Genomic DNA, 13,035 nt, shown 5'->3' with positions numbered 1-13,035 from the left:
CGATGCCATCGACGAGGACAGAGTGGGGGCCATCGCGGGCAACCAAAATCCTCTTGTTGCAAAGTGTCGAAGCACCTAGGCCTAGCGTCGCAGAGCACACTTGACACAATACGCAGCACGTAGCAAAACCATGCACTAGCTTAGCAAAACACCATGTGGTCTGCGATGAGCCTGCGGAACGAAAAGGCAAAACGGTCGCGGCGTCGATGGCGCTTCCTGTAGCTCCGGAAAAGGCGGTGGTGAACATAGCTAGAGTGGCCAGACCAAATCGGTGTGTGACGGCTAGGTACGGCTAATTGTTCAAAGCTGTGACATGGTACGCAAAATGGGAGATAGCCAAAATGGCGGCTTTGTATGACGCAGTTGCGGTCTCAGACCTTCCGTAGCATCAAAAAGTCCGAAAAATTGGATGGCAGGGGGTTCGAGCGTCCGAAATTTCAGGTGCCCTTTAAATTGATTCTATGGGGCTCGTGGCGGTGCTGCGAAGTCGTCCGGAATATCTGACATGTCTGAAAATTCGGTCGTTGACTGTATTCTTCATGCTCACATATGCACTCGCACTTGTGCTCTTCGTGGCAAGCCTGAAGAGCTTCTCTATGTTGCATTCCCACTGCAGGGGCTTCTTTTAGTCATTTCATAGCTGATTGGCCTGCTCTTTGTTTACTTAAGTTATAATTAATAATGACAGCACAGGTGTGTCTCCTTTCGTTTTTACTGTAGCTGCTACATAACCTGGTGATGGTGCCGCATCTAATGTCAAAATGTCAGTTACAAGTAAGACTGTGTACCAAGCTTTGAGGCTAATTTGTCCTTTATAGCAAATTGTCTTTTACATCCAATGTCTCTTAAAAAAGAAGTCCACTTAATGAAAGTCATAAGACGGCCAACCTTTTAGGTGAATGGCGTTTCTTATACCGAATTGTCTGTTACATCCATGTCTCTTATAACGGGGTTCAGCTGTTTTAACTTGGGGAGAGACAAAAAGTTTTGTGAATTAAACTCCAACAATTGTCGGAATACTTCCGAATATACTTGACACTAGTGAGATGAAAGTGTTGTGTTTGGCGCATGATGGCATATAGCCATCATGCGCCAAACACAAGGTTGCTGAGCTTCTTTTATGAGTGAAAATGAAAAGTGTTTAGAAAATTACAGCTTATTTAGAATCCCAAACTCTTTAAGAAAACTGAAAACAGATGAGATTTCATTAAGTAGGTTGTTTCCTAACAGTAAGCAGGGGTTGAATGGGATGCGTTCATTATAGAATGAAGTAAAATATTTTTTTTCTTACCTGCTCAAGTTCTGTGCTTGAGATGAGAATGTGGATAAAAGCGTGGGTTGGAATTGAGGGAGTTCTAATAGCGCTCCGCCATAGCAAAGTGTTGGGACTGCTCACCAAAAAGACCCGAAAGATGTTGCGCTCTTCGATCTCATGCAGTTCTTGTAGCCAAACAGTCTGCACCAGATCATTACAGACTTCATTTTCACCGGGCTTCTGCAAAATGAAATGATGCGCTGCGGTCAGTACTGCCATATTTCAACTTCTCTCTTGCACACAGGTTGACAACCCCGTCATGCTCTTGAACCAGGAGACTAGTCGAGACTTCATGAACACCAAGAATCCAAAAGACAGATACAATGTGAGAAGGCTGCTCTGTTTCTGGCTATGTTTTTGTCCTAGATCCAAGTTCTAAACAATGCTCCTGTACTAGTTTGAATTCGCTAGCTAGGTTCCACGCGCTTATGTACTTAACCCTACTGAGGTTTGTTAGGGCTGTAGTAATCTTGGCTGAAGCTGTCTACTAGATTTCACTTTCTTTTATCCCAGGGGTCTGCTTAGCGTGGGGGAACCCCAGTGTCTTTAAGTGGTGCTGAGGACCCACCCAATTCATTGGGCGTAAGTCCCTTGAACAACCTGCGAACATTGTCTTACACCCTTTGCTGCCCAGTGCCTAATATGCATGCAGAAGAAAGCCGGAAGGAGCACAGCCTGTCGTAAAAATGGCCACTTTCAAACTATGACTTCGCTTTATAGAGTAAAAGTAGCCGCTCTAAGCAGTTAAAATATGGGGAGTTCCAAAATGGGTTAGGCAAAGGAAGGTGGGGAATTCAGGGATGCGCACGAATATTGAGGTGCTCGGGGAACCTAAGTGTTCCACAAAACGCCCTGTACTGACCATTACGGCATTTGCAGTTTTTCATGAAGGCAACACTTTTGGAGTTGCTGAGAACCAGCTATGACGAGCTCGAAGTGGAGAGTTTGGCGATGCAGCGAGACGTGGCCAACAAAGAAAAGGTGAGCCACTTTTCTCCTCCTGCTTCTTTCCTTGTTACGTTGGATTTCCTGCATTGATGAACAAAAAACAGCCCATATTAAGACACCAGGAAATGTGCAGCGTTTTTCGTCATGAATCTTCACCAACTAGCCCAAACATCTGCCTTGTTCTCCCATATGCTTCCAATTTGCACTGTTCTGTGCCAGCTCCAGCGACTTGATTGCACCAATATTCCTAATTTCATCTGCATGCCTGACTCTGTCGCCCCTTGCTACATTAAGGTACACTTGGAATCCACTCATTACATCAGTTATCATCCCTTCACATCATGTGCTGTGCCCATGTTCATTTGCTGTCATTAAACTGTGTTTCTCCGCTTGGCTACTGTACCCTCTGGCCGTCTCTTAACATCACTCGTATCAGTTTCCTCTTCGTTTACTCACTGCATTGTATGATAGGATGGCACTATACTCCGTTTCATACATCAAGTGCAACACTGCCAAAGCTACAGCTCTTGATTGCGCTCTCCGAATCCGCTATGAAAAATAGTGCCTACTCTTTACGAGAGGAAATAATACTTATTTTGTCTGCAAGCTTAATACATCTTACATTTGCCATAAATTTAATAAAGAGCACCTTTTTTAGGGAGAAGGGATCAGATTCGGTGAATTTGATTCTTCTTTATGTCGTTTTCGTTCGTGTCGCGTTTTCGCTGCCCCGTAACCTTGCCAGCTGTGTCACTAGATGGCGCTGGCTGTGCCCTCTGCGCTGCGCATCTCTTTTTGAGAAAATGGTTCTTCAGTGCGCATTTTTTCTATAAGATCCGCATTGCGAAGATGTCTAGGCATGCGAAGCAAGTTATTGCAAACGTGTGTGGTCAGAATAGAGCCAGTTTCCGCAGGAACCACTCGGCCACAAAATGAGCGCTTTGTGATACGCCTCCTTCTTTTTTCTTGCGGACTACTGGCGTAGCTTTCGCTGCGTTGCACTTGATGTATGAAACGGAGTATAACCATACTTGAAATTAGGCATGTGAAACAATTTGAAATGAAACCGAGGGCAGTGTAGCTACGAACTAAAAAACTCTATGATGGTTGCAGTGTTCAGTGGTTAAAAAGGTGCTCTTTTCATCTTTTTTATTCATTTTTCCTACTCATGCTGGTTTCAGGTGTTGCCGGAAATGGAGCAGAATGTGAAGCAGTGGGAGAAGCAATGGCGGCTGTTTCAGAACCTGGACGAACAACGGGCCAAGTTGGGTCGCCTCAAAGCAGAGGAGGCGTGGGCCAAGGTCAACGACCAGGAAGAGGTGTGTCCTTTCCTCATACCGCGCGGTAGCGTTAGTTTTAGCCTCCTATTTTTTCTGTAGTGTGTCCTCATGTTTTGTATAGCTTAGAATGAGAACTTCTGGTTTGTTTGCTGTTGTTTATCTAAGTTTTGATTGATTCATCGTACAACCTTTATTTCCATCAGAAAAAGGGTCATCGCACTCTGCGGCTTAGAATGCGAAACTTTATCAGGCCATGCATAGTTCACTAAAATTTTCAATCCTTTATTCGCACCGGGATGACAGGAAGGAAAGCTCCACTTTGCAGTGTGCTGCATTGACTTGCTGTCAAATGTTTACAATTTCCAAATGCTTTTAAGGACAGGAAACTAGTCCAAGTGCAGTGAAATCTCGTTATTATGAACTTCGCATTAACAAATCTTTAAATAACGAATTTCTTAAGAATCCCCAGCAGATTTTCTTTGTTTTCAATGTAAAACTATTTTAGAATTACGAATTTTTATATGGCGTATATTTCAGAATATCATACATATTTTATTTTTTTCTGATATAATCTAGGAACACCACTGTTACGAATTCGGTTAAAATTTAACAGCGCTGCAGCTCACAGGCCTCACGTGGAACAGAAACCGCCGTTTCTGTATGTTTCGTCCATGGGCTGTATTTTTTGCTTTTTGTCGCAGATTATCTTATTGCGAAGTTTGTGCGAGACCTGACAATGGTTGCAGCTAGCGAAGTGCCAAGAAGATAGCAAAGCAGCTTTCAATGCAGGAAATCGACTTCTGCAGACAGCTGGCATTGCCCCATCGACCACCGCGATCATTTTGAAAGACCGATACAAGATTTTCAAACTTCAGTGAGCACTGAAAATGAGGTCATATCAACTCGTTTGCACATGGAGAAAGTCCGTACTTCCATCACTCAGTGCAATCACGCACACTATGAGGTGTTGTGCAAAGTGGGAGTTGTATGTGCTGTAGTGGTGTAATGTAATTCGTGGTTGTGTTTGCTGCACGCGGCAGAAGAAAATAACTTATTTCTTCAAAAAAAAAATAATCAGCTTTGACTTTAGTGCAACAGTTTTATTTGAGGTTTTGCTTGTCTACACACGTGCCTACTGCCTAGGTAACGTCGTTTTCATACCTAGGTTTGACCACTGGCTTATAACTGCAGGTTTTTCATTACAACAATATTTCAAAATACTGAACCACGGTATTCGGTGTATCAAGATTTGAGTGTAACCTAGCAGTTTTTATTTTTCTTTTTGGAGTGAAAGCTACACTACGCTAGACAGCAACGCATTTCAGGTGATCCGCTCTAGTCACTTCTGTGCATGTGTCGTAACCATGGCAACCAGCTGTTTGAAGTCGCAAGTGTTCGCCGCACACCGTCATCTTACGTGTGACATCATGCTCCTCTATGCTCGTCTTCATCGCGGTCACCCTGCATGATCATCTGCCTACCGCGCAGCTGAGAATATGCGTGAGTGCGCTCGCCAGATAGATGCGCAGTGGACAAAGAGGCTGACGATGAACGCACATATTGTGAACCGCATCAGCGACGGGCACGCCAACATCATCAGCGGAGGGTACGCGAAGAAGCGTCGACGGATCCAGAAGTGATCGCATGGATCCACCTTGTACTAGTTACTTTGGAGAGCACCACGGGTCCATCCTCTAGTGATGAGCGGGCACGTATGGCAAAAAGCTCAGAGCACGCTTACACCTTTCTATGCAGTTTCATGCAGAATGCAGTGTATCAATGTTTTATTCTTCTTGGGCTTCTTTTGGCGTTAACTCTGCTAATGTAATCAAACTTTGAATCGCATTGGAGTCTGGGTCACTGAGCGTGAACTGTGAAAGGAACTCCTCAAGGCAGCCTTGAGAAAAAGAAAGTGGGCATGAAGGACTTCGGGGGTGCACGGAGCAGCAGTGGATGTGACAGGCGCCCAGGAAACAGGCATAGCTTTATGAGTCTTGTGACAGAGGATGGGTTTTGCAATAAGCTACGGTCACGAGTCGAATTTTCATGAAAATATCGAATTGTGAATTGTATTTTAATGAAAACAAGGGAAAGAGCTCTGCTGAAAGCAACTCCATTTTTGCCCTGAGAAGTTGCGAGACATATTAGTGGTGTCTTGTATCCTCCACTCATTGGCATTGCATTTCTCATGACAGAGTGACGGTTCCACAGACGATCCGGACACCACAGAAAGCACATTTCTTCATCCTACTTGTGATGGCGTGCTCAGCAATTTTAAACTTTCATAACACAGCTTGTAAAACTTTTGGTCTATCTGTTTCGTCTGAAATGTTTATGCCACGCGTGTCTTGTATTCCAGGCATTCCAGCAAAAGGAAGCAGAATGCAAGAAAGAAGGCGATGCAGTGTCAAAACTGGAAGGCAAGATTGCGGCAACGGATGTGAGTTTTGTCTAGACTTGGGTGGACGTGCACTTCTGCTGGTGGTGTTCTAGTCTGCCCTATGCCTGCGAAAATGTGGAGTTTTTGTCTCGAGTGGTGCACTGCACTTATTTATTTTTGCTTTTAAGCGCGGTTTATTTCTGTACGCAGTAAAAGCTCGTCAATCCGCACTTCTAGGGACCAGAAAAATATTCGATTAACCGAACAGCCGCAGCATCGATCGCGGCAGTGGTTTGGTCTTAAATGTTTTATGCCGTTCTGCCTTATTCCCCGTTTTGGAGGCAATGCAGCCCTGTTACTTGGTTGCCCTGTAGCGGGGGCATTTCTCTAGTCATGTCTAGTCATGTGGAAGAACCAGCTTCATTGAGGTTAACAGGCTTTCACCGTAAATCTAATGTACTTAGGTTGGTCCAGCTGACAAAAGATTCGTGCTAAATAATCGGGACATGTGAAGTAACATAGCCCCATTTAACGCAGAGGCAGGCAAGTGTGTTAAAAAGTTGCAAGATGACATTTGAAGGGCAACTCCAGCGATTTTTCGATGCTCACAGATATCAAAGAAATTTGTATCGGAAGTTCTCATCGTCAAGATTGTGTATGCCAAATAGCACAGTTCAGGACACTTCAGTTTTCTCGCAAAGTAGTAGTTCTAAAAATAGCGCTCGCAACTCGTGCTGCCAAACAGGAAATTTTTTGTGTCCAACACTGGTGCTTGATGACGTCACAGACATGGAGGACCTTCAAGCAAACGACGCTTGCAAGAGGCGTCAATTGTAGAATCTGTTACGACCGTGCATCCGCATTTGCGCGCTCTATTGTTCGCCTGTGGGCATGAATAAGTGCTGAGGATATGTGGTGATGGTCCATTGGCTCTAAGTGAGCCTGTTTCCAGGAATCCTGTTTTGTAAGCCTGTTTTGCTTTGTGGACAACCTGCAAATGCCAAATTGACCCTGTCAAGAGAACGTCTGGAAAAACACAAAGAAACGTCCCCCTGCGGGAAATAGCAGGAAGTGCTTTCTTTTGTTCACCCTTCCAGTCGAGAAGGGCTATCCTCCAGTGATGAATGCCTCCTATCCAAAGGAGACGACAGAGTGACATGTCCGCTGACGTGCAGGACAAGAAAGGAGCATGACTCATACGGCCATTAAGTGATTTCCCGGGAATGCAGGAAAGATTTGCAATTGTCGAAAAGGGACAATGCTGGGAGCCCTATGCGGCGCGCACGTGTACTTGGGTTTCTGAGAAGTAAATCCACTTGCCGGAACCAGCTGCCTATCGATTCTTGGCTGAAGAATAGAAATGTACCTCCTCGCCGTTCCCAAGCTTTTCCCGCCAACAAGTGACCAGGCTCAACGAAACAATGCCGGGCCAGTCAGTGCTTCAGACCATCAGTGCAGTGATGTGTTCGATTGGATGCCGATATCTGAGGGGCGTGCCCTGGAACTGATTGGTCAGCATCTTCAGAGAGGGGCTGGACATAGGGGGTTTTAAGGACGCTGCAGAGCACGAAATGTCGCTCTGGGCCCTGGGTAAACGGCTCATCCAGTCGCTTCTCGCTATGAACTCTTAACGCTTGCCATTTTGCTGATGTACCCTTCTTTTTCGTGTAAATAATCTTGTAAATAAGTTTCTCAAAGTGCCATTAAACCTGCTTGTACATATTTCACCAACTTCGAAGATTCAATCCTACTTCAACCCCGAGTCTCTGCACGCTACCAAGTGAAGGCCGGGTCGACATAGCCCCAGCGTCACGACAACTGGGATCAGCGGTGGGATCTGAATCTACAAGCACGACGACTGGTGACCAGCGTTGGGATCTGGATCTACAAGCTACAACATCTGGTGATTCGAGGTGGGATCTGAATCTACAAGCCACAACATCTGGTGATTGGAGGTGGATCTGAAGCTACAAGCCACAACATCTGGCGATCGGAGATGGCATCTCAAGCAACAAGCAGGCGCAACAATCGGCCAACAAGAGAGCAGCTCGGAACATCGATCGCATGTGTGGGTGAGTGCTTGGCTTTTCTTCTGATGTGGACCAGGTTCTAGAACAGGGTTAGATTTTAGAACTGGTAAAGAGAGTGTGGAAACGCCTTTAGGTTTGGTAGTTTGCACAGTTGTTTTGGAAGTAGCCGACACTCGGAGCGATCATGGACCTACAAAAGCTGCAGAAACCGGAACTGTTGCAATTGTGTGAGGAATTGGGAATTGATACAAGTGGTTTGGCACGAAAACCTTTGATTATAAAGGCAATCACAGATTTGGGAGCCGATGATGAGGAGCTCAGTGAAGCATGGAACCTCATCGCCCAAAAAAAGGAGGAGCAGCTCAGACAGCAGAAAGAGCGGGAAAAAGAGGAAAAGAGGCGTGAGCGTGAACTTGAGAGGGAAAAAGAGGAAAGGGAGCGCGAACGTGAGAGGGAAAGAGAGGAAAAGAAGCTAGAAATTGAGCTCCGGAAATTAGAACTAGAGTTGAGCAAGAGGTCGGGCGATTGTCCCCAGCTAGCGGTACCTCGTCTCAACAAGGAGGCAAATTTCAAGATGTCAAAGTACATGCAGCCATATGTGATATCAGGGGATATCGGTCTGTATCTGGCTAACTTTGAGCGAACCTGCGAAAAACTGTCCTTCCAGCGAGACACTTGGTCTCAGAGATTATTGACGGTTCTGCCCTGCGAGGCAGCGGAGGTTGTCGCGCGGCTAAGCAAGGAGGACGCGGACAACTACGAGAAGGTCAAAGCTTGCCTTCTGAGAAAGTATAGGCTTAGCGCCGAGGCGTTCAGACAACGTTTTCGGAACGCTACTAAGTCCAGGGACGAGAGTTACCCTGAATTCCTGTACAATTTAAGAGTTAATTTGGGCGAGTGGCTAAAGAGCACTGATTCCTACAGTGATAGGGACGCTGTAGTCGAGCGAATTCTTTTGGAGCAGTTTTATAGCTGCCTCCCAGAAAAAGAAAGAAATTGGTTACAGGACCGAGGCGACATTAAGTCGGCAACTGAAGCTGCCGAACTCATTGAGGAGTACGCTTCGCGCCGACAATTCAGCAACCCAGCAGTGGATAGGCTCCGCAACCCCAAGTTCAGTGTAAATAACCGTCAGAAAAGGCACTTTGCTAGATTTGCAAACGAAGAAAGGAAGGCTTCTTCAGGCAAACGCCCTAGAAAGGACGGCAGTGAGAAAAGTGGAGAAGTGACCAACGCGCAGAACACAAAGAATAAGCTTGAGGCTAGGAAGCCGCTCACATGCTTTAGGTGTAATGAGCAGGGTCACATTGCCGTCAACTGCCGGAAAGAAAAGTTTGCTTTCTCGTATGTCAGTGACTGCGATGAAAATATGCAGCTTTTGGAACCCTACCTGCATGACCTAGTAGTCAACGGGAAGCCTTGCAAGGTACTGCGCGATTCGGCCGCAACGATGGATGTTGTCCATCCGGCGTATGTGTCGCCTTCCGACTATACCGGGCAGTGTGCATGGATCCGCCAGGTAGTGGAGGAACAGAGTGTGTGCTTGCCAATCGCGAACGTGGTCATCGAGGGCCCTTTCGGCGAGTTAACAACCGAGGCTGCCGTTTCAGGAAAGCTTCCTAAGTGCTATCCGTATTTGTTCTCCAACAAATCGGACATGCTACTGCGAAAGAGGGGCATCCTTTTCGGAGACAGAGTTGTGCAAGCCTTAACACGTTCAAAGGCGCGAGAGCTAGCTACACTGCTCATTCCAGAAAAATCCACAGCGGAGGAAACGGCAGTTAAAACAGTGGTCGATGCGGAAGACAGTGGGTCAGAAAACTTTGAGAGCAAGGCATCTCAAATAAGTCAACTTGAAAGTGAGCTTGATGAGACGCGGAATGAGGACGTCCTTGGGAGTAACCTCTTGCCGCCAGCGTCTAGTAATCTAACGAGACTTTTAAGTGAAAACCGAGAGGACTTAGCTATGGAGCAAACCGTGGTAAATCTAACGTTAAACCTTCCCAAGGAGATGGGGGATAACTTGATTTGCCTCAGCGGAAAAGGAAGCAACGCTCAGGAGCTTCTCAGAAAGACAGAGCAGAGAGGAGAACTAAAGAAATCCCAGCTGTCCGATCTGGGCGAAATAATAACAGAGTTTGAGGCCTGCTTCGTGGACAGGCCAGGCAGGACTGATTTGACTGAGCACGATATTGAGCTGACTTCAGACGTGCCAGTGCGATCAAGGTGCTACCGATTCTCTCCAAGGCAAAGAGAAATTCTGGATAGGGAAGTAACTCGCATGCTGGAATTGGGAGTAATAAAACCCTCGGAAAGCGATTATGCTTCGCCTATGATCTTAGTAGAAGCTCCAGGTAAAGACCCTAGGCCTGTGGTAGACTACCGAAAGCTAAATTCTCTCACCAGGGATCAAGTGTATCCTATTCCGAATATTGAGGAGAGAGTAGAACAGGTCAGTAGAGCGGCATATGTGACTACGCTGGACCTTACTCGAGGATACTGGCAAGTACCGCTCACTGAACGCGCCAGCAGATACGCGGCTTTCGTCACTCCGACGGGCAGCTACCAGCCAACAATGATGAGTTTCGGGCTCAAAAATGCTCCATTTTGTTTTTCCCGACTCATGGATAGGGTTTTAAAGGGGTGTGAAACATTCGCAGTGCCTTATTTAGATGACATTGCGGTTTTTTCCGACTCATGGGCGGACCATATGGTACATCTAAGAGCTGTACTGAGCCTTTTGCGTCAAGCTGGACTAACTGTAAAGGCCGAGAAATGTTGCCTGGCAAGGGCGACCGTGGACTACTTGGGTCACAATGTAGGTCAAGGTTTCAGGAAACCCAGCGAGATTAAGATTTCTGCGGTAGCAGACTATCCGCGGCCGAGCACGAAGACGGAAATTCGAGCATTCCTAGGTCTGACTGGGTACTACAATCACTACATCCCTAACTATTCAGCTTTGGCTAGCCCTCTGACCGACGCTCTCCGCAAGACAGAACCGACAAATGTAGTCTGGGACGAACAAAAGGAAGCCTCCTTCGTAAACCTGAAGGCTGTGCTGATTAGCCGTCCGGTATTGCGAGCTCCAGACTATGACCGAGAATTCACGGTCCAGTGTGATGCCAGTGATCGAGGGCTAGGTGCTGTTCTCTGCCAGAGAGATGACGACGGTAATGAGCACCCCGTGCTCTACTTGAGCAGAAAACTGAGTTCTAGAGAGAGGGCTTATTGCGCGTCAGAGAAAGAGTGCGCTTGCATTGTATGGGCCATTCAAAAATTGCAGTGCTATCTTGGAGGGGCCAAATTCACCGTAGAGACGGACCATTGTCCCCTGGCTTGGCTGCAAACTGCGACATCGAAGAACAGTCGCCTTCTTAGGTGGAGCTTGATTTTACAGCAGTACAATTTTGAAATAAGATACAAAAAGGGGAAGTTAAATGGGAATGCGGACGCGCTTAGCCGCTGTTTCTAAGCAGTCCGAGGTGTTCCTCACCATGTATCCAAATTGATAATCAGGTTTTTATTTTTTTTTTCTCGTGCGCTTGTATATGTGTGACTATGTAAAGCAGCACGTTTGGTTTTCGAGGCATACGTGGGTCCTGAACGTCTTGAGAGTGGGCTTTTCTCGAACAACAATGGCAGTTTTCTTTTAACCTGGTCTCTTCAGACGGGAGCCGAGTGCTTGTTTAGACATGTGGTTGAGTTTCAGACAGCTCGAGCAATTTGGCCTACAACAATCAAGACAACGCGACAAGCAACAGCGAGCTTCAAGCGTTCACGTGCAGGCCATTAAGTCGTCTCTTCATGCAGTAGCTGCGACTGCTGCCCACCGAGACTCTTCTGGCGGGGGAGGAGGCTGTTACGACCGTGCATCCGCATTTGCGCGCTCTATTGTTCGCCTGTGGGCATGAATAAGTGCTGAGGATATGTGGTGATGGTCCATTGGCTCTAAGTGAGCCTGTTTCCAGGAATCCTGTTTTGTAAGCCTGTTTTGCTTTGTGGACAACCTGCAAATGCCAAATTGACCCTGTCAAGAGAACGTCTGGAAAAACACAAAGAAACGTCCCCCTGCGGGAAATAGCAGGAAGTGCTTTCTTTTGTTCACCCTTCCAGTCGAGAAGGGCTATCCTCCAGTGATGAATGCCTCCTATCCAAAGGAGACGACAGAGTGACATGTCCGCTGACGTGCAGGACAAGAAAGGAGCATGACTCATACGGCCATTAAGTGATTTCCCGGGAATGCAGGAAAGATTTGCAATTGTCGAAAAGGGACAATGCTGGGAGCCCTATGCGGCGCGCACGTGTACTTGGGTTTCTGAGAAGTAAATCCACTTGCCGGAACCAGCTGCCTATCGATTCTTGGCTGAAGAATAGAAATGTACCTCCTCGCCGTTCCCAAGCTTTTCCCGCCAACAAGTGACCAGGCTCAACGAAACAATGCCGGGCCAGTCAGTGCTTCAGACCATCAGTGCAGTGATGTGTTCGATTGGATGCCGATATCTGAGGGGCGTGCCCTGGAACTGATTGGTCAGCATCTTCAGAGAGGGGCTGGACATAGGGGGTTTTAAGGACGCTGCAGAGCACGAAATGTCGCTCTGGGCCCTGGGTAAACGGCTCATCCAGTCGCTTCTCGCTATGAACTCTTAACGCTTGCCATTTTGCTGATGTACCCTTCTTTTTCGTGTAAATAATCTTGTAAATAAGTTTCTCAAAGTGCCATTAAACCTGCTTGTACATATTTCACCAACTTCGAAGATTCAATCCTACTTCAACCCCGAGTCTCTGCACGCTACCAAGTGAAGGCCGGGTCGACATAGCCCCAGCGTCACGACAAATCACTGTCTTGCACCTTCAGCTCGCACATAATGCATTCCTTGCAGCAATAAGTGGCAGGTAGCATTGTGTTGTTGGATGCATGAATTATTCAATAAAAAACAACACGGTGATTTACCACCAACTTTTCAAGAACAAGGAAGGAGCTTTGCACCAAATTGAATCCTGCAATCCGGTGCCCCACCTTACTTGTCCTCGAATCCGAGAACGCATGTGTGCTCAGAACGTTTCATGCGGACTGCTGGAGCA

At 46.7% G+C, this 13,035-nt stretch overlaps 1 protein-coding gene across 1 annotated transcript in view; it reads left to right on the top strand.

Annotated features, from left to right (window-relative positions):
- Nucleotides 1-13,035, top strand: part of SMC6 (Structural maintenance of chromosomes 6) — a 67,803-nt gene that overhangs the window by 15,639 nt on the left and 39,129 nt on the right. The window contains exons 7-10 of the mRNA XM_084578390.1: nt 1,560-1,640; nt 2,195-2,296; nt 3,445-3,582; nt 5,903-5,983. Of these exons, the coding sequence (XP_084434516.1) occupies nt 1,560-1,640; nt 2,195-2,296; nt 3,445-3,582; nt 5,903-5,983 (402 nt within the window). The remainder of the gene's footprint in view (nt 1-1,559; nt 1,641-2,194; nt 2,297-3,444; nt 3,583-5,902; nt 5,984-13,035) is intronic.

Source organism: Amblyomma maculatum, chromosome 9 (genome assembly GCF_055883805.1).
Source record: "Amblyomma maculatum isolate TAMU_Amacu chromosome 9, ASM5588380v1, whole genome shotgun sequence".
Classification (NCBI taxonomy): Eukaryota; Metazoa; Arthropoda; class Arachnida; order Ixodida; family Ixodidae; genus Amblyomma; species Amblyomma maculatum.
Note: the sequence above shows the minus strand (reverse complement) of the source record. Positions and strands in the feature narration are given on the sequence as shown.